The 27,291-nt window shown below is 40.7% G+C and overlaps 2 protein-coding genes across 5 annotated transcripts in view; both read left to right on the top strand.

Annotated features, from left to right (window-relative positions):
- Positions 1-8,026, top strand: part of LOC110519476 (clarin-2) — a 28,758-nt gene extending 20,732 nt beyond the window's left edge. For both annotated transcript variants that reach the window (XM_036971957.1, XM_036971956.1), the window contains 2 exons: positions 6,481-6,538; positions 7,536-8,026. In XM_036971957.1, the coding sequence (XP_036827852.1) occupies positions 6,481-6,538; positions 7,536-7,807 (330 nt within the window). In that variant the 3' untranslated portion in view covers positions 7,808-8,026. The remainder of the gene's footprint in view (positions 1-6,480; positions 6,539-7,535) is intronic.
- A 2,299-nt stretch (positions 8,027-10,325) lies between these two features.
- The window catches only part of LOC110514921 (cytosol aminopeptidase), a 28,975-nt gene continuing 12,009 nt past the window's right edge, over positions 10,326-27,291 (top strand). For all 3 annotated transcript variants that reach the window (XM_036972002.1, XM_036972000.1, XM_036972001.1), the window contains exons 1-9: positions 10,326-10,566; positions 12,461-12,576; positions 13,207-13,261; positions 14,086-14,191; positions 15,153-15,312; positions 15,387-15,551; positions 15,996-16,051; positions 26,070-26,172; positions 26,345-26,469. In XM_036972002.1, coding sequence (XP_036827897.1) covers positions 10,474-10,566; positions 12,461-12,576; positions 13,207-13,261; positions 14,086-14,191; positions 15,153-15,312; positions 15,387-15,551; positions 15,996-16,051; positions 26,070-26,172; positions 26,345-26,469 — 979 coding nt within the window. In that variant the 5' untranslated portion in view covers positions 10,326-10,473. The remainder of the gene's footprint in view (positions 10,567-12,460; positions 12,577-13,206; positions 13,262-14,085; positions 14,192-15,152; positions 15,313-15,386; positions 15,552-15,995; positions 16,052-26,069; positions 26,173-26,344; positions 26,470-27,291) is intronic.

The raw sequence follows: 27,291 nt of genomic DNA, 5'->3' as shown, positions 1-27,291 counted from the left end.
ATCTCTGTGTGTGTGGTGTCATAGTGTATATCTCTGTGTGTGTTATAGTGTATATCTCTGTGTGTGGTGTTATAGTGTATATCTCTGTGTGTGGTGTTATAGTGTATATCTCTGTGTGTGTGTGTGTGGTGTTATAGTGTATATCTCTGTGTGTGTGGTGTTATAGTGTATATCTCTGTGTGTGGTGTTATAGTGTATATCTCTGTGTGTGGTGTTATAGTGTATATCTCTGTGTGTGTGGTGTTATAGTGTATATCTCTGTGTGTGTGGTGTTATAGTGTATATCTCTGTGTGTGGTGTTATAGTGTATATCTCTGTGTGTGGTGTTATAGTGTATATCTCTGTCTGTGTGGTGTTATAGTGTATATCTCTGTCTGTGTGGTGTTATAGTGTATATCTCTCTGTGTGGTGTTATAGTGTATATCTCTGTGTGTGTGGTGTTATAGTGTATATCTCTGTGTGTGTGGTGTTATAGTGTATATCTCTGTGTGGTGTTATAGTGTATATCTCTGTGTGGTGTTATAGTGTATATCTCTCTGTGTGGTGTTATAGTGTATCTCTCTGTGTGGTGTTATAGTGTATATCTCTCTGTGTGGTGTTATAGTGTATATCTCTGTGTGGTGTTATAGTGTATATCTCTGTGTGTGTGTGGTGTTATAGTGTATCTCTCTGTGTGGTGTTATAGTGTATATCTCTCTGTGTGGTGTTATAGTGTATATCTCTGTGTGGTGTTATAGTGTATATCTCTGTGTGTGTGTGGTGTTATAGTGTATATCTCTGTGTGTGTGGTGTTATAGTGTATATCTCTGTGTGTGTGGTGTTATAGTGTATACCTCTGTGTGGTGTTATAGTGTATATATCTCTGTGTGGTGTTATAGTGTATCTCTCTGTGTGGTGTTATAGTGTATATCTCTCTGTGTGGTGTTATAGTGTATATCTCTGTGTGGTGTTATAGTGTATATCTCTGTGTGTGTGTGGTGTTATAGTGTATCTCTCTGTGTGGTGTTATAGTGTATATCTCTGTGTGTGTGGTGTTATAGTGTATATCTCTGTGTGGTGTTATAGTGTATATCTCTGTGTGTGTGTGGTGTTATAGTGTATATCTCTGTGTGTGTGGTGTTATAGTGTATATCTCTGTGTGTGTGGTGTTATAGTGTATATATCTCTGTGGTGTCATAGTGTATATCTCTGTGTGGTGTTATAGTGTATATCTCTGTGTGGTGTTATAGTGTATATCTCTGTGTGGTGTTATAGTGTATATCTCTGTGTGGTGTTATAGTGTATATCTCTGTGTGGTGTTATAGTGTGTATCTCTGTGTGGTGTTATAGTGTATATCTCTGTGTGGTGTTATAGTGTATATCTCTGTGTGGTGTTATAGTGTGTATCTCTGTGTGGTGTTATAGTGTATATCTCTGTGTGGTGTTATAGTGTATATCTCTGTGTGGTGTTATAGTGTATATCTCTGTGTGGTGTTATAGTGTATATCTCTGTGTGATGTTATAGTGTATATCTCTGTGTGGTGTTATAGTGTATATCTGTGTGTGTGTGTGTGGTGTTATAGTGTATATCTGTGTGTGTGGTGTTATAGTGTATATCTGTGTGTGTGGTGTTATAGTGTATATATCTGTGTGGTGTTATAGTGTATATCTCTCTGTGTGGTGTTATAGTGTATATCTCTCTGTGTGTGGTGTCATAGTGTATATCTCTGTGTGGTGTTATAGTGTATATCTCTGTGTGGTGTTATAGTGTATATCTCTCTGTGTGGTGTTATAGTGTATATCTCTCTGTGTGGTGTTATAGTGTATATCTCTCTGTGTGGTGTTATAGTGTATATCTCTCTGTGTGTGGTGTTATAGTGTATATCTCTGTGTGTGTGGTGTCATAGTGTATATCTCTGTGTGTGTTATAGTGTATATCTCTGTGTGTGGTGTTATAGTGTATATCTCTGTGTGTGGTGTTATAGTGTATATCTCTGTGTGTGTGTGTGTGGTGTTATAGTGTATATCTCTGTGTGTGTGGTGTTATAGTGTATATCTCTGTGTGTGTTATAGTGTATATCTCTGTGTGTGGTGTTATAGTGTATATCTCTGTGTGTGGTGTTATAGTGTATATCTCTGTGTGTGTGGTGTTATAGTGTATATCTCTGTGTGTGTGGTGTTATAGTGTATATCTCTGTGTGTGGTGTTATAGTGTATATCTCTGTGTGTGTGGTGTTATAGTGTATATCTCTGTGTGTGTGGTGTTATAGTGTATATCTCTGTGTGGTGTTATAGTGTATATCTCTGTGTGGTGTTATAGTGTATATCTCTATGTGTGGTGTTATAGTGTATCTCTCTGTGTGGTGTTATAGTGTATATCTCTCTGTGTGGTGTTATAGTGTATATCTCTGTGTGGTGTTATAGTGTATATCTCTGTGTGTGTGTGGTGTTATAGTGTATCTCTCTGTGTGGTGTTATAGTGTATATCTCTCTGTGTGGTGTTATAGTGTATATCTCTGTGTGGTGTTATAGTGTATATCTCTGTGTGTGTGTGGTGTTATAGTGTATATCTCTGTGTGTGTGGTGTTATAGTGTATATCTCTGTGTGTGTGGTGTTATAGTGTATATCTCTGTGTGGTGTTATAGTGTATATATCTCTGTGTGGTGTTATAGTGTATATCTCTGTGTGGTGTTATAGTGTATATCTCTCTGTGTGTGGTGTTATAGTGTATATCTCTCTGTGTGTGGTGTTATAGTGTATATCTCTGTGTGTGTGCTGTTATAGTGTATATCTCTGTGTGTGTGTGTGGTGTTATAGTGTATATCTCTGTGTGTGTGTGTGTGGTGTTATAGTGTATATCTCTGTGTGGTGTTATAGTGTATATCTCTGTGTGGTGTTATAGTGTATATCTCTGTGTGATGTTATAGTGTATATCTCTGTGTGGTGTTATAGTGTATATCTCTGTGTGGTGTTATAGTGTATATATCTCTGTGTGGTGTTATAGTGTATATCTCTGTGTGATGTTATAGTGTATATCTCTGTGTGGTGTTATAGTGTATATCTCTCTGTGTGGTGTTATAGTGTATATCTCTCTGTGTGGTGTTATAGTGTATATCTCTCTGTGTGGTGTTATAGTGTATATCTCTCTGTGTGGTGTTATAGTGTATATCTCTCTGTGTGGTGTTATAGTGTATATCTGTGTGTGGTGTTATAGTGTATATCTCTGTGTGTGTGTGTGTGTGGTGTTATAGTGTATATATCTGTGTGGTGTTATAGTGTATATCTCTGTGTGGTGTTATAGTGTATATCTCTGTGTGGTGTTATAGTGTATATCTCTGTGTGGTGTTATAGTGTATATCTCTGTGTGGTGTTATAGTGTATATCTCTGTGTGGTGTTATAGTGTATATCTGTGTGTGGTGTTATAGTGTATATCTCTGTGTGGTGTTATAGTGTGTATCTCTGTGTGGTGTTATAGTGTATATCTCTGTGTGGTGTTATAGTGTATATCTCTGTGTGGTGTTATAGTGTATATCTCTGTGTGGTGTTATAGTGTATATCTGTGTGTGGTGTTATAGTGTATATATCTGTGTGGTGTTATAGTGTATATCTCTGTGTGGTGTTATAGTGTATATCTCTGTGTGGTGTTATAGTGTATATCTGTGTGTGGTGTTATAGTGTATATATATCTCTGTGTGGTGTTATAGTGTGTGTGTGTGTGGTGTTATAGTGTATATCTCTGTGTGGTGTTATAGTGTATATCTCTGTGTGGTGTTATAGTGTATATCTCTGTGTGGTGTTATAGTGTATATCTCTGTGTGGTGTTATAGTGTATATCTGTGTGTGGTGTTATAGTGTATATCTCTGTGTGGTGTTATAGTGTGTATCTCTGTGTGGTGTTATAGTGTATATCTCTGTGTGGTGTTATAGTGTATATCTCTGTGTGGTGTTATAGTGTATATCTCTGTGTGGTGTTATAGTGTATATCTCTGTGTGGTGTTATAGTGTATATCTCTGTGTGGTGTTATAGTGTATATCTCTGTGTGGTGTTATAGTGTGTATCTCTGTGTGGTGTTATAGTGTATATCTCTGTGTGGTGTTATAGTGTATATCTCTGTGTGGTGTTATAGTGTGTATCTCTGTGTGGTGTTATAGTGTATATCTCTGTGTGGTGTTATAGTGTATATCTCTGTGTGGTGTTATAGTGTATATCTCTGTGTGGTGTTATAGTGTATATCTCTGTGTGATGTTATAGTGTATATCTCTGTGTGGTGTTATAGTGTATATCTGTGTGTGTGTGTGTGGTGTTATAGTGTATATCTGTGTGTGTGGTGTTATAGTGTATATCTGTGTGTGTGGTGTTATAGTGTATATATCTGTGTGGTGTTATAGTGTATATCTCTCTGTGTGGTGTTATAGTGTATATCTCTCTGTGTGTGGTGTCATAGTGTATATCTCTGTGTGGTGTTATAGTGTATATCTCTGTGTGGTGTTATAGTGTATATCTCTCTGTGTGGTGTTATAGTGTATATCTCTCTGTGTGGTGTTATAGTGTATATCTCTCTGTGTGGTGTTATAGTGTATATCTCTCTGTGTGTGGTGTTATAGTGTATATCTCTGTGTGTGTGGTGTCATAGTGTATATCTCTGTGTGTGTTATAGTGTATATCTCTGTGTGTGGTGTTATAGTGTATATCTCTGTGTGTGGTGTTATAGTGTATATCTCTGTGTGTGTGTGTGTGGTGTTATAGTGTATATCTCTGTGTGTGTGGTGTTATAGTGTATATCTCTGTGTGTGTTATAGTGTATATCTCTGTGTGTGGTGTTATAGTGTATATCTCTGTGTGTGGTGTTATAGTGTATATCTCTGTGTGTGTGGTGTTATAGTGTATATCTCTGTGTGTGTGGTGTTATAGTGTATATCTCTGTGTGTGGTGTTATAGTGTATATCTCTGTGTGTGTGGTGTTATAGTGTATATCTCTGTGTGTGTGGTGTTATAGTGTATATCTCTGTGTGGTGTTATAGTGTATATCTCTGTGTGGTGTTATAGTGTATATCTCTCTGTGTGGTGTTATAGTGTATCTCTCTGTGTGGTGTTATAGTGTATATCTCTCTGTGTGGTGTTATAGTGTATATCTCTGTGTGGTGTTATAGTGTATATCTCTGTGTGTGTGTGGTGTTATAGTGTATCTCTCTGTGTGGTGTTATAGTGTATATCTCTCTGTGTGGTGTTATAGTGTATATCTCTGTGTGGTGTTATAGTGTATATCTCTGTGTGTGTGTGGTGTTATAGTGTATATCTCTGTGTGTGTGGTGTTATAGTGTATATCTCTGTGTGTGTGGTGTTATAGTGTATATCTCTGTGTGGTGTTATAGTGTATATATCTCTGTGTGGTGTTATAGTGTATATCTCTGTGTGGTGTTATAGTGTATATCTCTCTGTGTGTGGTGTTATAGTGTATATCTCTCTGTGTGTGGTGTTATAGTGTATATCTCTGTGTGTGTGCTGTTATAGTGTATATCTCTGTGTGTGTGTGTGTGGTGTTATAGTGTATATCTCTGTGTGGTGTTATAGTGTATATCTCTGTGTGGTGTTATAGTGTATATCTCTGTGTGATGTTATAGTGTATATCTCTGTGTGATGTTATAGTGTATATCTCTGTGTGGTGTTATAGTGTATATCTCTGTGTGGTGTTATAGTGTATATCTCTGTGTGATGTTATAGTGTATATCTCTGTGTGGTGTTATAGTGTATATCTCTGTGTGGTGTTATAGTGTATATCTCTGTGTGATGTTATAGTGTATATCTCTGTGTGGTGTTATAGTGTATATCTCTGTGTGGTGTTATAGTGTATATCTCTGTGTGATGTTATAGTGTATATCTCTGTGTGGTGTTATAGTGTATATCTCTCTGTGTGGTGTTATAGTGTATATCTCTCTGTGTGGTGTTATAGTGTATATCTCTCTGTGTGGTGTTATAGTGTATATCTCTCTGTGTGGTGTTATAGTGTATATCTCTCTGTGTGGTGTTATAGTGTATATCTGTGTGTGGTGTTATAGTGTATATCTCTGTGTGTGTGTGTGTGTGGTGTTATAGTGTATATCTCTGTGTGGTGTTATAGTGTATATCTCTGTGTGGTGTTATAGTGTGTATCTCTGTGTGGTGTTATAGTGTATATCTCTGTGTGGTGTTATAGTGTATATCTCTGTGTGGTGTTATAGTGTATATCTCTGTGTGGTGTTATAGTGTATATCTGTGTGTGGTGTTATAGTGTATATATCTGTGTGGTGTTATAGTGTATATCTCTGTGTGGTGTTATAGTGTATATCTCTGTGTGGTGTTATAGTGTATATCTGTGTGTGGTGTTATAGTGTATATATATCTCTGTGTGGTGTTATAGTGTGTGTGTGTGTGGTGTTATAGTGTATATCTGTGTGTGTGTGTGTGGTGTTATAGTGTATATCTCTGTGTGGTGTTATAGTGTATATCTCTGTGTATCAGGTTCCCTACCAGAGCATTAAAGGCCCCACTGGACTCTACATCTGGAACACCATAGCAGGTACACACACACACACACACACACACACACACACACACACACACACACACACATTTTACTATCCTTGTGGGGACCAAAAATGTATTTCCATTCAAAATCCTATTTTTCCTAACCCCAAACCGTAACCTTAATTCTAACCCTAAATAGCCTTTGACCTGACGGGGACTACCCTAGTAATGTGGGGACTACCCTGGTAATGTGGGGACTACCTTGGTAATGTGGGGACTACCCTGGTAATGTGGGGACTACCCTGGTAATGTGGGGACTACCTTGGTAATGTGGGGACTACCTTGGTAATGTGGGGACTACCCTGGTAATGTGGGGACTACCTTGGTAATGTGGGGACTACCCTGGTAATGTGGGGACTACCCTGGTAATGTGGGGACTACCCTGGTAATGTGGGGACTACCCTGGTAATGTGGGGACTACCTTGGTAATGTGGGGACTACATTAGTAATGTGGGGACTACCCTGGTAATGTGGGGACTACCTTGCTAATGTGGGGACTACCCTGGTAATGTGGGGACTACCTTGGTAATGTGGGGACTACATTAGTAATGTGGGGACTACCCTGGTAATGTGGGGACTACCCTGGTAATGTGGGGACTACCTTGGTAATGTGGGGCATACCTTGGTAATGACCCAGGAGGATGGTAATACACATCACACACACCACCTGACACCATCTCTTATCTCCTCCTCTCCTCTCCTCTCCTCCCGCCTCCTCCTCTCCAACCTCTCTTCTATATCATCCTCTCCTCTCCAACCTCTCTTCTCTCCCATCTCCTCTCCTCTCCTCTCCAACCTCTCTCCTCTCCTCTCCAACCTCTCTCCTCTCCTCTCCAACCTCTCTTCTCTCCCATCTCCTCTCCTCTCCTCTCCCCTCTCCTCTCCTCTCCTCTCCAACCTCTCTTCTCTCCCATCTCCTCTCCTCTCCTCTCCTCTCCCATCTCCTCCTCTCCTCTCCTCTCCAACCTCTCTCCTCTCCTCTCCTCCAGGGGTGTTTGGGTCGTTAGCCGTCCTGTGTTTCTTAGCAGCTGTCAGACATCATCGGTTAACGGAACGTGTCTCTAACTACCAGGAGACTCTTTTCCATTTCTCCATTCTGGATGAGCGACTGGATTGGTCCTTCTGGCTGGGCGTGGCCAGCGTCGCTACGCACGGTGTGGTGTGTGTTGTCGTGGCAATGAGCCGGATCAAACTGCCCAAACCACAGAACAAGAAACAGTCCGAGCAGCCAACTGTCACCGCTGAAGTCCTCATGTACTGACGCACGCACGCACGCACGCACGCACGCACGCACGCACACACACACACACACACACACACGTTAGTGGGACATTATCTACTAGCCTGCTGTAATCTACACGACACTGGGTCTATCTACTGTCTATAAAAACTGTAATCTACACTACACTGGGTCTATCTACTGTCTATAGAAACTGATCTACACTGGGTCTATCTACTGTCTATAGAAACTGTAATCTACACTGGGTCTATCTACTGTCTATAGAAACTGATATACACTGGGTCTATCTACTGTCTGTAGAAACGAATCTACACTGGGTCTATCTACTGTCTATAGAAACTGTAATCTACACTGGGTCTATCTACTGTCTGTAGAAACTGTAATCTACACTGGGCCATTATCTACTAGCCTTCTGTAATCAACACTGGCCCCTGTGAAGATAAGAGGTACAAAAGTATCTATATCCACAGTAAAACAAGTCCTATATCGACAACCTGAAAGGCCGCTCAACAAGGAAGAAGCCACTGCTCCAAAACCGCCATAAAAAAGCCAGACTACAGTTTGCAACTGCACATGGGGACAAAGGTTGTACTTTTTGTAGAAATGTCCTCTGGTCTGATGAAACAAAAATAGAACTGTTTGGCCATAATGACCATCGTTATGTTTAGAGGAATAAGGGGGAGGCTTGCAAGCTGAAGAACACCATCCCAACCGTGAAGCACGGGGGTGGCAGCATCATGTTGTGGGGGTGCTTTGCTGCAGGAGGGACTGGTGCACTTCACAAAATAGATGGCTTCATGAGGCAGGAAAATTATGTGGATTTATTGAGGCAACATCTCAAGACATCAGTCAGGAAGTTAAAGCTTGGTCGCAAATGGGTCTTCCAAATGGGCAATGACCCCAAGCATACTTCCAAAGTTGTGGCAAAATGGCTTAAGGACAACACAGTCAAGGTATTGGAGTGGCCATCACAAAGCCCTGACCTCAAACCTATAGAAAAATGTGTGTGCAGAACTGAAAAAGCGAGCAAGGAGGCCTACAAACCTGACTCAGTTACACCAGCTCTGTTTTTATTTCACCTTTATTTAACCAGGTAGGCCAGTTGAGAACAAGTTCTCATTTGCAATTGCGACCTGGCCAAGATAAAGCAAAGCAGTTCGACACAAACAACAACACAGAGTTACACATGGAATAAACAAAACATACAGTCAATAATACAGTAGAACAAAAGAAAACAAAGTCTATATACAGTGAGTGCAAATGAGGTAAGTTAAGGAAATAAATAGGCCATGGTGGTGAAGTAATTACAACGTAGCAATTAAACACTGGAATGGTAGATCGGCAGAAGATGAATGTGCAGGTAGAGATACTGGGGTTAAAAGGAGCTAAATAAATAAATAAATACCAGTATGGGGATGAGGTAGGTAGATAGATGGGCTGTTTACAGATAGGCTAAGTACAGGTGCAGTGATCTGTAAAATGCTCTGACAGCTGGTGCTTAAAGCTAGTGAGGGAGATCTGAGTCTCCAGCCTCAGAGATTTTTGCAATTGGTTCCAGTCATTGGCAGCAGAGAACTGGAAGGAAAGGCGACCAAACGAAGAATTGGCTTTGGGGGTGACCAGTGAGATATACCTGCTGGAGCGCGTGCTACATGTGGGTGCTGCTATGGTGACCAGTGAGCTGAGATAAGGCAGGGCTTTACTTAGCAGAGACTTGTAGATAACCTGTAGCCAGTGGGTTTGGTGACGAGTATGAAGTGAGGGCCAAGAGAGCGTACAGGTCGCAATGGTGGGTAGTGTATGGGGCTTTGGTGACAAAATGGCACTGTGATAGACTGCATCCAGTTTGTTGAGTAGAGTGTTGGAGGCTATTTTATAGATGCCATCACCGAAGTCGAGGATCGATAGGATGATCAGTTTTACGAGGGTATGTTTGGCAGCATGAGTGAAGGAGTCTTTGTTGCGAAATAGGAAGCCGATTCTCGATTTAATTTTGGATTGGAGATGCTTAATGTGAGTCTGGAAGGAGGAATGGGCCAAAATTCACCCAACTTATTGTGGGAAGCTTGTGGAAAGCTACCCGAAATGTTTGACCCAAGTTAAACAATTTAAGGGCAATGCTACCAAATACTAATTGAGTTTATGTAAACTTTTGACCCACTGGGAATGTGATGAAAGAAATAAAAGCTGAAATAAATCATTCTCTACTATTATTCTTATATTTCACATTCTTAAAATAAAGTGGTGATCCTAACTGACCTAAGACAGGGAATTTTTACTAGGATTAAATTTCAGGAATTGTGAAAAACTGAGTTGAAATGTATTTGGCTAAGGTGTATGTAAACTTCTGACTTCAAATGCATGTGTACATCTAATATGTGTGTGTATGAAAGTTAAGTTAATAAATAAGAATCCAAAATGTTCAGTGGTTGGGTTTCTGTGGAGATTCATTTGGTATTGTTTCGCATACCCGTCGATAGGTGGCGACAGAGTTCATTTTCTTTTAAAACTGAAAAATTCAAAGAAGAAAAACAAGACAGCTGGAGTCGGTTATTTATGACGTAACAGTTTATGCGACAGGTGAAGGTCGGAAGACAAACCTTCCCAACGTGTTTATCCATCTACAGTACTAGTCTCTGATCAATCTCATTCCCCCCGAGAGACGGATATAATAAAACCCAGATACGATGCGGTTGTTAAGTGGAGCGGTGTTGCGGGCCACGATGAGACACCGCTGTCGCTACTTTTCTGTGGCACAAAACAACTGGAACGCCAGAAAAGTAAGTTTAATAAAGTCTAGATAACAAGATAATTACCTAGTCCCTTGAACCAGTTCCATTACACAGAGTTAAAGTCATTGGACGGAAGCGGTTTGGTTAAGATTCCGGACGCTCGGTTTGAACATTAACGCATAAAGACTTCAACTTCAATATCAGCGATAGTTTTCTAAAAAACACAAAAGGTTAGATTGAAATACAACTATTTTTTTTTTTCGGGTTCTAGTTTCCACACCGCCATGTTTCCAGAAAGCAGCGGTTAGACGGAGTCGACCGGCGGTGATTATTATCAATGTAACTCAGAACAGCGGGGCGTAAATCCGCTGCGGACGTTCCGTGCTGTCCGGACCGCTCGCTGGTTGGTCCATCCACACCCGACGCGACCAGGACACGCAGCTTGAAATATCAACACCAACTCTGAACCGACTATATTCATTTGGGGACAGGTCAAAAAGAATGACCATTTATGTCCCGGGATATAAACACTAGGTTGTCATTGTACCTGAAATGAAAATGATAGGTCTTCTTCGATGAGGCTTGACATCCAGTAGCTGTTGCATTACCGCCACCTACTAGACTGGAGTATAACTCGCTTATACTGTTCTTAATTATCTTTCCTCAAAGTCATTTAAAAAAATAAAAAGAAATACCCTACTATTTAACACTACACTCTCAAATAATAATAATAAATACCCTACTCTACTATTTAAATCTATTTAGTCCTACTTCAGGCCAACAGTCTGAGAGGATGGGACACCACCACTCAACCCACCCTGTAACTCGTCTGACGTCTCTCACACCCAAACACCTCTCTGCAGCTGCCAACACAACCTCTATTTCCTGAGACTTACGTTCCATCCCTGCAGTACAGTTGATAACCATTGTTATAAATGTTGAAGATCCAACTTTACTGAAACATATATCACTTGTTGGTTTATATCTCTGTACTGGTACAGATCTACTAGTCACACCCCTCCTCTCAGCATCATTCCCTCTGTTCTGGTACAGATCTACTACACCCCTCCTCTCAGGATCCCTCCCTCTGTTCTGGTACAGATCTACTACACCCCTCCTCTCATGATCCCTCCCTCTGTTCTGGTACAGATCTACTACACCCCTCCTCTCAGCATCATTCCCTCTGTTCTGGTACAGATCTACTACACCCCTCCTCTCAGGATCCCTCCCTCTGTTCTGGTACAGATCTACTACACCAGTCCTCTCAGGATCCCTCCCTCTGTACTGGAACAGATCTACTACTACACCCCTCCTCTCATGATCCCTCCCTCTGTTCTGGTACAGATCTACTACACCAGTCCTCTCAGGATCCCTCCCTCTGTTCTGGTACAGATCTACTACACCAGTCCTCTCATGATCCCTCCCTCTGTTCTGGTACAGATCTACTACACCCCTCCTCTCAGGATCCCTCCCTCTGTTCTGGTACAGATCTACTACACCCCTCCTCTCAGGATCCCTCCCTCTGTTCTGGTACAGATCTACTACACCCCTCCTCTCAGGATCCCTCCCTCTGTTCTGGTACAGATCTACTAGTCACACCAGTCCTCTCAGGATCCCTCCCTCTGTTCTGGGTCAGATCTACTACACCCCTCCTCTCAGGATCCCTCCCTCTGTTCTGGTACAGATCTACTACACCAGTCCTCTCAGGATCCATCCCCCTTGGCCCAACTTTTCCTGTCTTCACTGCCTCAGCATATGTCAACTCCTGCACTACTCTAACCCTGGGAACCTCAACCTGCCTCTCTCACAACTCCTATCAATAGTCCTGTGACTGTCATGTACAGCTAGCCACAGCCCTCTACTGTCTGTTGTTGTTGCTGCTGCTGTGCTAGTAGCTAGCTAGTGTGTTGACTGGTTGTGTTGACTATGTGTGTCCACACAGGGTCTGGTACTCGGTGTTTACGAGAGTGAGAGGGAGGACGACTCTCTCCATCTAACTGAATCAGCAGCTGGTGTCGACAGAGTTCTGTCTGGTAAACTGACTGAGCTGCTAAAGATGTGAGTCACACACACACACACCTTCACACACACACACACACACACACAGACCTACACACACACATACACACACACACACAGACCTACACACACACACACACACACACACACACACACACCTTCACACACACACACCTTCACACACACACACCTTCACACACACACCTTCACACAAACCTTCACACACACCTTCACACACACCTACACACACACCTTCACACACACCTACACACACACACCTTCACACACACCTACACACACACCTTCACACACACCTACACACACACACCTACACACACACACACACCTTCACACACACACCTTCACACACTCACACACACACACACACACACACCTTCACACACACACACCTTCACACACACACATACACCTTCACACACACCTTCACACACACACACACCTTCACACACACACACACACACACCTTCACACACACACACACCTTCACACACACACCTACACACACACCTTCACACACACACACACACCTTCACACACACACACCTTCACACACACATCTTCACACTCACACACACCTTCACACGCATCCTGTAAGAGTGTGTTTGTGTGTTGACTGGTGTAAAAACCTTCTCCTTGGTAACTCCTCAGATCAGGACCAGGTCTGAAGAAAGGGAAGAGCAGAATATTCTACGGTCTTCATGAGGTAATATATATTACCAGAATATTCTACGGTCTTCATGAGGTAATATATATTACCAGAATATTCTACGGTCTTCATGAGGTAATATATATTACCAGAATATTCTACGGTCTTCATGAGGTAATATATATTACCAGAATATTCTACGGTCTTCATGAGGTAATATATATTACCAGAATATTCTACGGTCTTCATGAGGTAATATATATTACCAGAATATTCTACGGTCTTCATGAGGTAATATATATTACCAGAATATTCTACGGTCTTCATGAGGTAATATATATTACCAGAATATTCTAGTCTTCATGAGGTAATATATATTACCAGAATATTCTACGGTCTTCATGAGGTAATATATATTACCAGAATATTCTACGGTCTTCATGAGGTAATATATATTACCAGAATATTCTACGGTCTTCATGAGGTAATATATATTACCAGAATATTCTACGGTCTTCATGAGGTAATATATATTACCAGAATATTCTACGGTCTTCATGAAGTAATATATATTACCAGAATATTCTAGTCTTCATGAGGTAATATATATTACCAGAATATTCTATGGTCTTCATGAGGTAATATATATATTAACTATATTACCAGAATATTCTACGGTCTTCATGAGGTAATATATATATTAACTATATTACCAGAATATTCTAGTCTTCATGAGGTAATATATATATTAACTGTAGTGACGCTGTAACAACAGATATTAAACTCGTCATCTCACTGAGCAGCAGGATGAAGCAGATATTATAGATGAGAGCAAGACGATACATGCTTAATAATTACCGTGTGGGTGTGTGTGCATACAGGACTTCCCATGCATAGCAGTAGTTGGTCTAGGGAGGAACTCTCTGGGTGTGTGTGGAACAGAGTACTGGGACACCTGTAAGGAGAACATCAGGGCTGCTATAGCAGGTGAGTCTCTCCTTTTACATGGCTGTGTGTGTGTGTGTGTGTGTGTGTGTGTGTGTGTGTGTGTGTGATGGTACCGTTCTTAGTGATCTACACAACCTGCTCCACGTTTTATCAGTCAAATATTGAGTATGTTTTCTAAGAGGTAATAAACCAAGATGTCTTGATTGTGTCTGTCTTCACAGCCCAGAGTTTATACTTACCTAACCCCTAACCCTAACCCCTACCCCTAACCCCTAACCCTAACCCTAAGAGGTAATAAACCAAGATGTCTTGATTGTGTCTGTCTTCACAGCCCAGAGTTTATACTTACCTAACCCTAACCCCTAACCCCTAACCCTAAGAGGTAATAAACCAAGATGTCTTGATTGTGTCTGTCTTCACAGCCCAGAGTTTATACTTAGTGGAGAAGCACCTCTCAGTACCAATAAACCTGTGACTCATATCGGATATGATTCTACCAACTCTGCACAACTCTTAGGGCAACACAGATATTTAAATGTTGAAATTGATCAGTAGATTTGATTGGGAATCATTGATGGACAGAGATATGGGTTTAATGACAGCCAGTCTGTCTGGGTTCTCCAGAACCATGTGTTGACCCATATAGAGGTGGATGGGTTTAATAACAGCCAGTCTGTCTGTCAGGAGGCTGTAGGGTTCTCCAGAACCATGTGTTGACCCATATAGAGGTGGATGGGTTTAATAACAGCCAGTCTGTCTGTCAGGAGGCTGTAGGGTTCTCCAGAACCATGTGTTGACCCATATAGAGGTGGATGGGTTTAATAACAGCCAGTCTGTCAGGAGGCTGCAGGGTTCTCCAGAACCATGTGTTGACCCATATAGAGGTGGATGGGTTTAATAACAGCCAGTCTGTCTGTCAGGAGGCTGCAGGGTTCTCCAGAACCATGTGTTGACCCATATAGAGGTGGATGGGTTTAATAACAGCCAGTCTGTCTGTCAGGAGGCTGCAGGGTTCTCCAGAACCATGTGTTGACCCATATAGAGGTGGATGGGTGTAATGACAGCCAGTCAGCAGCAGAGGGAGCTGTTCTTGGACTGTTTACTTACGATGACCTGAAAACCAAGAAGAAGACCAGAGTCACCACACAGCTGCATGGCAGGTACACACATACACACACACACACACACTGGCACACGGACATCCACTGACTCTGTAACCTGTGTGTGTGTCCAGTGGATGTGTGTCTGGCTGGGAGAAAGGTGTGCTGTACGGAGAGGGGCAGAACCTGGCCCGTTACCTGATGGAAGCTCCAGCCAATCATGTCACTCCGTCAGTCTTCGCTGACACCATCACAAACAGACTGGCTCCCTACGCCGACCACGTCACCGTCCATAAGAGGTACAGAGGGGTACTGGGGGGGGGGGGGGGGGGGGACTGGAGGAAGGGGAGGGACTGGGGGGGTGGGAGGGAGGGGAGGGACTGGAGGGATGAGGAGGAAGAGGAGGGACTGGGGGGGTAAGGGACTGGAGGAGGGACTGGGGGGATGAGGGACTGGAGGAGGGACTGAGGGGACGAGGGATGAGGAGGAGGGACTGGAGGAGGGACTGGGGGTAGGAGGGACTGGGGGGGACGAGGGATGAGGAGGAGGAGGGACTGGAGGGATGAGGAGGAAGAGGAGGGACTGGGGGGATGAGAAGGAGGGACTGGGGGGACAAGGGAGTGGGGGGAGGAGGGACTGGGGGGGTGGGAGGGGGAGGAGTCAGGATGTAACATTTATTTTGACAAAAGTTTAATTACGGATGTCATTAACAAGTGTGTGTGTGTGTGTGTGTGTGTGTGCAGGTCTCAAGAGTGGATAGAGGAGCAGCAGATGGGAGCGTTCCTCAGTGTTTCTAAAGGTGATAGATGGGAGGGTTCCTCAGTGTTTCTAAAGGTGATAGATGGGAGGGTTCCTCAGTGTTTCTAAAGGTGATAGATGGGAGGGTTCCTCAGTGTTTCTAAAGGTGATAGATGGGAGGGTTCCTCAGTGTTTCTAAAGGTGATAGATGGGAGGGTTCCTCAGTGTTTCTAAAGGTGATAGATGGGAGGGTTCCTCAGTGTTTCTAAAGGTGATAGACGGGAGGGTTCCTCAGTGTTTCTAAAGGTGATAGATGGGAGGGTTCCTCAGTGTTTCTAAAGGTGATAGATGGGAGGGTTCCTCAGTGTTTCTAAAGGTGATAGATGGGAGCGTTCCTCAATGTTTCTAAAGTCAAATCAAATCAAATTGATTTATATAGCCCTTCGTACATCAGCTGATATCTCAAAGTGCTGTACAGAAACCCAGCCTAAAACCCCAAACAGCAAGTAATGCAGGTGTAGAAGCACGGTGGCTAGGAAAAACTCCCTAGAAAGGCCAAAACCTAGGAAGAAACCTAGAGAGGAACCAGGCTATGTGGGGTGGCCAGTCCTCTTCTGGCTGTGCCGGGTGGAGATAAAAACAGAACATGGCCAAGATGTTCAAATGTTCATAAATTACCAGCATGGTCGAATAATAATAAGGCAGAACAGTTGAAACTGGAGCAGCAGCACGGCCAGGTGGACTGGGGACAGCAAGGAGTCATCATGTCAGGTAGTCCTGGGGCATGGTCCTAGGGCTCAGGTCCTCAGAGAGAGAGAAATAAAGAGAGAAGGAGATAATTAGAGAACGCACACTTAGATTCACACAGGACACCGATTAGGACAGGAGAAGTACTCCAGATATAACAAACTGACCCTAGCCCCCCGACACATAAACTACTGCAGCATAAATACTGGAGGCTGAGACAGGAGGGGTCAGGAGACACTGTGGCCCCATCCGAGGACACCCCCGGACAGGGCCAAACAGGAAGGATATAACCCCACCTACTTTGCCAAAGCACAGCCCCCACACCACTAGAGGGATATCTTCAACCACCAACTTACCATCCTGAGACAAGGCTGAGTATAGATAACAAAGATCTCTGCCATGGCACAACCCAAGGGGGGGCGCCAACCCAGACAGGATGACCACATCAGTGAATCAACCCACTCAGGTGATAGATGGGAGGGTTCCTCAGTGTTTCTAATGGTGATAGATGGGAGGGTTCCTCAGTGTTTCTAAAGGTGATAGATGGGAGCGTTCCTCAGTGTTTCTAATGGTGATAGATGGGAGGGTTCCTCAGTGTTTCTAAAGGTGATAGATGGGAGGGTTCCTCAGTGTTTCTAAAGGTGATAGATGGGAGGGTTCCTCAGTGTTTCTAAAGGTGATAGATGGGAGCGTTCCTCAGTGTTTCTAATGGTGATAGATGGGAGGGTTCCTCAGTGTTTCTAAAGGTGATAGATGGGAGGGTTCCTCTGTGTTCCTAAAGGTGATAGATGGGAGGGTTCCTCAGTGTTTCTAAAGGTGATAGATGGGAGGGTTCCTCAGTGTTTCTAAAGGTGATAGATGGGAGGGTTCCTCAGTGTTTCTAAAGGTGATAGATGGGAGGGTTCCTCAGTGTTTCTAAAGGTGATAGATGGGAGGGTTCCTCAGTGTTTCTAAAGGTGATAGATGGGAGGGTTCCTCAGTGTTTCTAAAGGTGATAGATGGGAGGGTTCCTCAGTGTTTCTAAAGGTGATAGATGGGAGGGTTCCTCAGTGTTTCTAAAGGTGATAGATGGGAGGGTTACTCAGTGATAGATGGGAGGGTTCCTCAGTGTTTCTAAAGGTGATAGATGGGAGGGTTACTCAGTGATAGATGGGAGGGTTCCTCAGTGTTTCTAAAGGTGATAGATGGGAGGGTTCCTCAGTGTTTCTAAAGGTGATAGATGGGAGGGTTACTCAGTGATAGATGGGAGGGTTCCTCAGTGTTTCTAAAGGTGATAGATGGGAGGGTTCCTCAGTGTTTCTAAAGGAACCCTCCCATCTAAGGTTATATTATATACAGTTGGTTCAGCCTCCAGATACATTATATTATATACAGTTGGTTCAGCCTCCAGATACATTATATTATATACAGTTGGTTCAGCCTCCAGATACATTATATTATATACAGTTGGTTCAGCCTCCAGATACATTATATTATATACAGTTGGTTCAGCCTCCAGATACATTATATTATATACAGTTGGTTCAGCCTCCAGATACATTATATTATATACAGTTGGTTCAGCCTCCAGATACATTATATTATATACAGTTGGTTCAGGGCCTCCAGATACATTATATTATATACAGTTGGTTCAGCCTCCAGATACATTATATTATATACAGTTGGTTCAGCCTCCAGATACATTATATTATATACAGTTGGTTCAGCCTCCAGATACATTATATTATATACAGTTGGTTCAGCCTCCAGATACATTATATTATATACAGTTGGTTCAGGGCCTCCAGATACATTATATTATATACAGTTGGTTCAGCCTCCAGATACATTATATTATATACAGTTGGTTCAGGGCCTCCAGATACATTATATTATATACAGTTGGTTCAGGGCCTCCAGATACATTATATTATATACAGTTGGTTCAGGGCCTCCAGATACATTATATTATATACAGTTGGTTCAGGGCCTCCAGATACATTATATTATATACAGTTGGTTCAGGGCCTCCAGATACATTATATTATATACAGTTGGTTCAGGGCCTCCAGATACATTATATTATATACAGTTGGTTCAGGGCCTCCAGATACATTATATTATATACAGTTGGTTCTGCCTCCAGATACATTATATTATATACAGTTGGTTCAGCCTCCAGATACATTATATTATATACAGTTGGTTCAGCCTCCAGATACATTATATTATATACAGTTGGTTCAGCCTCCAGATACATTATATTATATACAGTTGGTTCAGCCTCCAGATACATTATATTATATACAGTTGGTTCGGCCTCCAGATACATTATATTATATACAGTTGGTTCAGCCTCCAGATACATTATATTATATACAGTTGGTTCAGCCTCCAGATACATTATATTATATACAGTTGGTTCAGGGCCTCCAGATACATTATATTATATACAGTTGGTTCAGCCTCCAGATACATTATATTATATACAGTTGGTTCAGCCTCCAGATACATTATATTATATACAGTTGGTTCAGGGCCTCCAGATACATTATATTATATACAGTTGGTTCAGCCTCCAGATACATTATATTATATACAGTTGGTTCAGGGCCTCCAGATACATTATATTATATACAGTTGGTTCAGGGCCTCCAGATACATTATATTATATACAGTTGGTTCAGCCTCCAGATACATTATATTATATACAGTTGGTTCAGGGCCTCCAGATACATTATATTATATACAGTTGGTTCAGCCTCCAGATACATTATATTATATACAGTTGGTTCAGCCTCCAGATACATTATATTATATACAGTTGGTTCAGCCTCCAGATACATTATATTATATACAGTTGGTTCAGGGCCTCCAGATACATTATATTATATACAGTTGGTTCAGCCTCCAGATACATTATATTATATACAGTTGGTTCAGCCTCCAGATACATTATATTATATACAGTTGGTTCAGGGCCTCCAGATACATTATATTATATACAGTTGGTTCAGCCTCCAGATACATTATATTATATACAGTTGGTTCAGCCTCCAGATACATTATATTATATACAGTTGGTTCAGCCTCCAGATACATTATATTATATACAGTTGGTTCAGGGCCTCCAGATACATTATATTATATACAGTTGGTTCAGGGCCTCCAGATACATTATATTATATACAGTTGGTTCAGGGCCTCCAGATACATTATATTATATACAGTTGGTTCAGCCTCCAGATACATTATATTATATACAGTTGGTTCAGGGCCTCCAGATACATTATATTATATACAGTTGGTTCAGGGCCTCCAGATACATTATATTATATACAGTTGGTTCAGCCTCCAGATACATTATATTATATACAGTTGGTTCGGCCTCCAGATACATTATATTATATACAGTTGGTTCAGCCTCCAGATACATTATATTATATACAGTTGGTTCAGCCTCCAGATACATTATATTATATACAGTTGGTTCAGCCTCCAGATACATTATATTATATACAGTTGGTTCAGCCTCCAGATACATTATATTATATACAGTTGGTTCAGGGCCTCCAGATATATTATATTATATACAGTTGGTTCAGGGCCTCCAGATACATTATATTATATACAGTTGGTTCAGCCTCCAGATACATTATATTATATACAGTTGGTTCAGGGCCTCCAGATACATTATATTATATACAGTTGGTTCAGGGTCTCCAGATACATTATATTATATACAGTTGGTTCAGCCTCCAGATACATTATATTATATACAGTTGGTTCAGGGCCTCCAGATACATTATATTATATACAGTTGGTTCAGCCTCCAGATACATTATATTATATACAGTTGGTTCAGGGCCTCCAGATACATTATATTATATACAGTTGGTTCAGCCTCCAGATACATTATATTATATACAGTTGGTTCAGGGCCTCCAGATACATTATATTATATACAGTTGGTTCAGGGCCTCCAGATACATTATATTATATACAGTTGGTTCAGCCTCCAGATACATTATATTATATACAGTTGGTTCAGGGCCTCCAGATACATTATATTATATACAGTTGGTTCAGCCTCCAGATACATTATATTATATACAGTTGGTTCAGCCTCCAGATACATTATATTATATACAGTTGGTTCAGCCTCCAGATACATTATATTATATACAGTTGGTTCAGGGCCTCCAGATACATTATATTATATACAGTTGGTTCAGCCTCCAGATACATTATATTATATACAGTTCGTTCAGCCTCCAGATACATTATATTATATACAGTTGGTTCAGCCTCCAGATACATTATATTATATACAGTTGGTTCAGCCTCCAGATACATTATATTATATACAGTTGGTTCAGCCTCCAGATACATTATATTATATACAGTTGGTTCAGCCTCCAGATACATTATATTATATACAGTTGGTTCAGCCTCCAGATACATTATATTATATACAGTTGGTTCAGCCTCCAGATACATTATATTATATACAGTTGGTTCAGGGCCTCCAGATATATTATATTATATACAGTTGGTTCAGGGCCTCCAGATACATTATATTATATACAGTTGGTTCAGCCTCCAGATACATTATATTATATACAGTTGGTTCAGGGCCTCCAGATACATTATATTATATACAGTTGGTTCAGCCTCCAGATACATTATATTATATACAGTTGGTTCAGCCTCCAGATACATTATATTATATACAGTTGGTTCAGCCTCCAGATACATTATATTATATACAGTTGGTTCAGGGCCTCCAGATACATTATATTATATACAGTTGGTTCAGCCTCCAGATACATTATATTATATACAGTTGGTTCAGCCTCCAGATACATTATATTATATACAGTTGGTTCAGGGCCTCCAGATACATTATATTATATACAGTTGGTTCAGCCTCCAGATACATTATATTATATACAGTTGGTTCAGCCTCCAGATACATTATATTATATACAGTTGGTTCAGGGCCTCCAGATACATTATATTATATACAGTTGGTTCAGCCTCCAGATACATTATATTATATACAGTTGGTTCAGCCTCCAGATACATTATATTATATACAGTTGGTTCAGGGCCTCCAGATACATTATATTATATACAGTTGGTTCAGGGCCTCCAGATACATTATATTATATACAGTTGGTTCAGCCTCCAGATACATTATATTATATACAGTTGGTTCTGCCTCCAGATACATTATATTATATACAGTTGGTTCAGGGCCTCCAGATACATTATATTATATACAGTTGGTTCAGCCTCCAGATACATTATATTATATACAGTTGGTTCAGCCTCCAGATACATTATATTATATACAGTTGGTTCAGGGCCTCCAGATACATTATATTATATACAGTTGGTTCAGGGCCTCCAGATACATTATATTATATACAGTTGGTTCAGGGCCTCCAGATACATTATATTATATACAGTTGGTTCAGCCTCCAGATACATTATATTATATACAGTTGGTTCAGGGCCTCCAGATACATTATATTATATACAGTTGGTTCAGCCTCCAGATACATTATATTATATACAGTTGGTTCAGGGCCTCCAGATACATTATATTATATACAGTTGGTTCAGGGCCTCCAGATACATTATATTATATACAGTTGGTTCAGGGCCTCCAGATACATTATATTATATACAGTTGGTTCAGCCTCCAGATACATTATATTATATACAGTTGGTTCAGCCTCCAGATACATTATATTATATACAGTTGGTTCAGCCTCCAGATACATTATATTATATACAGTTGGTTCAGCCTCCAGATACATTATATTATATACAGTTGGTTCAGCCTCCAGATACATTATATTATATACAGTTGGTTCAGCCTCCAGATACATTATATTATATACAGTTGGTTCAGCCTCCAGATACATTATATTATATACAGTTGGTTCAGCCTCCAGATACATTATATTATATACAGTTGGTTCAGCCTCCAGATACATTATATTATATACAGTTGGTTCAGCCTCCAGATACATTATATTATATACAGTTGGTTCAGGGCCTCCAGATACATTATATTATATACAGTTGGTTCAGGGCCTCCAGATACATTATATTATATACAGTTGGTTCAGGGCCTCCAGATACATTATATTATATACAGTTGGTTCAGCCTCCAGATACATTATATTATATACAGTTGGTTCAGGGCCTCCAGATACATTATATTATATACAGTTGGTTCAGGGCCTCCAGATACATTATATTATATACAGTTGGTTCAGCCTCCAGATACATTATATTATATACAGTTGGTTCAGGGCCTCCAGATACATTATATTATATACAGTTGGTTCAGGGCCTCCAGATACATTATATTATATACAGTTGGTTCAGCCTCCAGATACATTATATTATATACAGTTGGTTCAGCCTCCAGATACATTATATTATATACAGTTGGTTCAGCCTCCAGATACATTATATTATATACAGTTGGTTCAGCCTCCAGATACATTATATTATATACAGTTGGTTCAGCCTCCAGATACATTATATTATATACAGTTGGTTCAGCCTCCAGATACATTATATTATATACAGTTGGTTCAGCCTCCAGATACATTATATTATATACAGTTGGTTCAGGGCCTCCAGATACATTATATTATATACAGTTGGTTCAGGGCCTCCAGATACATTATATTATATACAGTTGGTTCAGCCTCCAGATACATTATATTATATACAGTTGGTTCAGGGCCTCCAGATACATTATATTATATACAGTTGGTTCAGGGCCTCCAGATACATTATATTATATACAGTTGGTTCAGCCTCCAGATACATTATATTATATACAGTTGGTTCAGGGCCTCCAGATACATTATATTATATACAGTTGGTTCAGCCTCCAGATACATTATATTATATACAGTTGGTTCAGCCTCCAGATACATTATATTATATACAGTTGGTTCAGGGCCTCCAGATACATTATATTATATACAGTTGGTTCAGCCTCCAGATACATTATATTATATACAGTTGGTTCAGCCTCCAGATACATTATATTATATACAGTTGGTTCAGCCTCCAGATACATTATATTATATACAGTTGGTTCAGGGCCTCCAGATACATTATATTATATACAGTTGGTTCAGCCTCCAGATACATTATATTATATACAGTTGGTTCAGCCTCCAGATACATTATATTATATACAGTTGGTTCAGCCTCCAGATACATTATATTATATACAGTTGGTTCAGGGCCTCCAGATACATTATATTATATACAGTTGGTTCAGCCTCCAGATACATTATATTATATACAGTTGGTTCAGCCTCCAGATACATTATATTATATACAGTTGGTTCAGCCTCCAGATACATTATATTATATACAGTTGGTTCAGCCTCCAGATACATTATATTATATACAGTTGGTTCAGCCTCCAGATACATTATATTATATACAGTTGGTTCAGCCTCCAGATACATTATATTATATACAGTTGGTTCAGCCTCCAGATACATTATATTATATACAGTTGGTTCAGCCTCCAGATACATTATATTATATACAGTTGGTTCAGGGCCTCCAGATACATTATATTATATACAGTTGGTTCAGGGCCTCCAGATACATTATATTATATACAGTTGGTTCAGCCTCCAGATACATTATATTATATACAGTTGGTTCAGCCTCCAGATACATTATATTATATACAGTTGGTTCAGGGCCTCCAGATACATTATATTATATACAGTTGGTTCAGGGCCTCCAGATACATTATATTATATACAGTTGGTTCTGCCTCCAGATACATTATATTATATACAGTTGGTTCGGCCTCCAGATACATTATATTATATACAGTTGGTTCAGCCTCCAGATACATTATATTATATACAGTTGGTTCAGGGCCTCCAGATACATTATATTATATACAGTTGGTTCAGCCTCCAGATACATTATATTATATACAGTTGGTTCAGGGCCTCCAGATACATTATATTATATACAGTTGGTTCAGCCTCCAGATACATTATATTATATACAGTTGGTTCAGCCTCCAGATACATTATATTATATACAGTTGGTTCAGCCTCCAGATACATTATATTATATACAGTTGGTTCAGGGCCTCCAGATACATTATATTATATACAGTTGGTTCAGCCTCCAGATACATTATATTATATACAGTTGGTTCAGCCTCCAGATACATTATATTATATACAGTTGGTTCAGCCTCCAGATACATTATATTATATACAGTTGGTTCAGGGCCTCCAGATACATTATATTATATACAGTTGGTTCAGCCTCCAGATACATTATATTATATACAGTTGGTTCAGCCTCCAGATACATTATATTATATACAGTTGGTTCAGCCTCCAGATACATTATATTATATACAGTTGGTTCAGCCTCCAGATACATTATATTATATACAGTTGGTTCAGGGCCTCCAGATACATTATATTATATACAGTTGGTTCAGGGCCTCCAGATACATTATATTATATACAGTTGGTTCAGGGCCTCCAGATACATTATATTATATACAGTTGGTTCAGCCTCCAGATACATTATATTATATACAGTTGGTTCAGCCTCCAGATACATTATATTATATACAGTTGGTTCAGCCTCCAGATACATTATATTATATACAGTTGGTTCAGCCTCCAGATACATTATATTATATACAGTTGGTTCAGCCTCCAGATACATTATATTATATACAGTTGGTTCAGCCTCCAGATACATTATATTATATACAGTTGGTTCTGCCTCCAGATACATTATATTATATACAGTTGGTTCGGCCTCCAGATACATTATATTATATACAGTTGGTTCAGCCTCCAGATACATTATATTATATACAGTTGGTTCAGCCTCCAGATACATTATATTATATACAGTTGGTTCAGCCTCCAGATACATTATATTATATACAGTTGGTTCAGCCTCCAGATACATTATATTATATACAGTTGGTTCAGGGCCTCCAGATACATTATATTATATACAGTTGGTTCAGCCTCCAGATACATTATATTATATACAGTTGGTTCAGGGCCTCCAGATACATTATATTTAAAAGGGAAAACAGAGTTGTTGTTTTACTCAACATGTTTTGTTGTTGATATTGTTACTGTTGAGAGGAGAACTCTCACTGTACCGTTTATACCCTGCTGTCTCCTGGGACAAAGAAACGTTTGATTATTGTTACTGTTGAGAGGAGAACTCTCACTGTACCGTTTATACCCTGCTGTCTCCTGGGACAAAGAAACGTTTGATTTGTTTTGTTGTTTTAGGCTCAGAGGAACCGCCTGTCTTCCTGGAGCTACACTACAACGGTTGTCCTGACAACACACAGTGTCCTCTACTGCTGGTGGGCAAGGGCATCACCTTTGACAGGTACGCGCACACGTCACTGCTGTCCAATCAGGGCGCTCTATTCACTGTGTTGGACACACTAGTGGTTAAAATATCAGCTGCCGTTTTTTTAAAGATTCCTAGACTCATTTAATTGATACAACTGTTAACTGTTACTTACTCTCTCTGTCTCTCTCTCTGTCTCTCTGTCTAGTGGTGGGATCAGTCTAAAGCCTCCGTCAGGTATGGACGCGATGAGGGCTGATATGGGAGGAGCCGCCACAGTGTGTTCCGCCATCGTCACAGCAGCAGCCCTCAACCTGCCAATCAACATCATAGGTGAGCTTGCGGCAACGTGACGCGCTAGCCAATCAGTGTCTAGAGCAGGGCTCCCCGACCCTGTTCCTGGAGAACTACTGCCCTGTAGGTTTTAACTCCAGGAGGGTATCTCTCCAGGAACAGGGTTGGAGTTAAAACCTACAGGAGGGTATCTCTCCAGGAACAGGGTTGGAGTTAAAACCTACAGGAGGGTATCTCTCCAGGAACGGGGTTGGAGTTAGTCTGCAGCTTGTCTCCTAGAGGGTTCTAGTTTGGTCTGCAGCTTGTCTCCTAGAGGTTTATAGTTTGGTCTGCAGCTTGTCTCCTAGAGGTTTGTAGTTTGGTCTGCAGCTTGTCTCCTAGAGGTTTCTAGTTTGGTCTGCAGCTTGTCTGCTAGAGGTTTCTAGTTTGGTCTGCAGCTTGTCTCCTAGAGGTTTCTAGTTTGGTCTGCAGCTTGTCTCCTAGAGGTTTCTAGTTTGACCTGCAGCTTGTCTCCTAGAGGTTTCTAGTTTGGTCTGCAGCTTGTCTCCTAGAGGGTTCTAGTTTGGTCTGCAGCTTGTCTCCTAGAGGGTTCTAGTTTGGTCTGCAGCTTGTCTCCTAGAGGGTTCTAGTTTGGTCTGCAGCTTGTCTCCTAGAGGGTTCTAGTTTGGTCTGCAGCTTGTCTCCTAGAGGTTTATAGTTTGGTCTGCAGCTTGTCTCCTAGAAGGTTCTAGTTTGACCTGCAGCTTGTCTCCTAGAGGTTTCTAGTTTGGTCTGCAGCTTGTCTCCTAGAGGTTTCTAGTTTGGTCTGCAGCTTGTCTCCTAGAGGTTTATAGTTTGGTCTGCAGCTTGTCTCCTAGAGGG

The sequence above is a fragment of the Oncorhynchus mykiss genome, unplaced genomic scaffold (genome assembly GCF_013265735.2).
Source record: "Oncorhynchus mykiss isolate Arlee unplaced genomic scaffold, USDA_OmykA_1.1 un_scaffold_87, whole genome shotgun sequence".
Lineage (NCBI taxonomy): Eukaryota > Metazoa > Chordata > Actinopteri > Salmoniformes > Salmonidae > Oncorhynchus > Oncorhynchus mykiss.
Note: the sequence above shows the minus strand (reverse complement) of the source record. Positions and strands in the feature narration are given on the sequence as shown.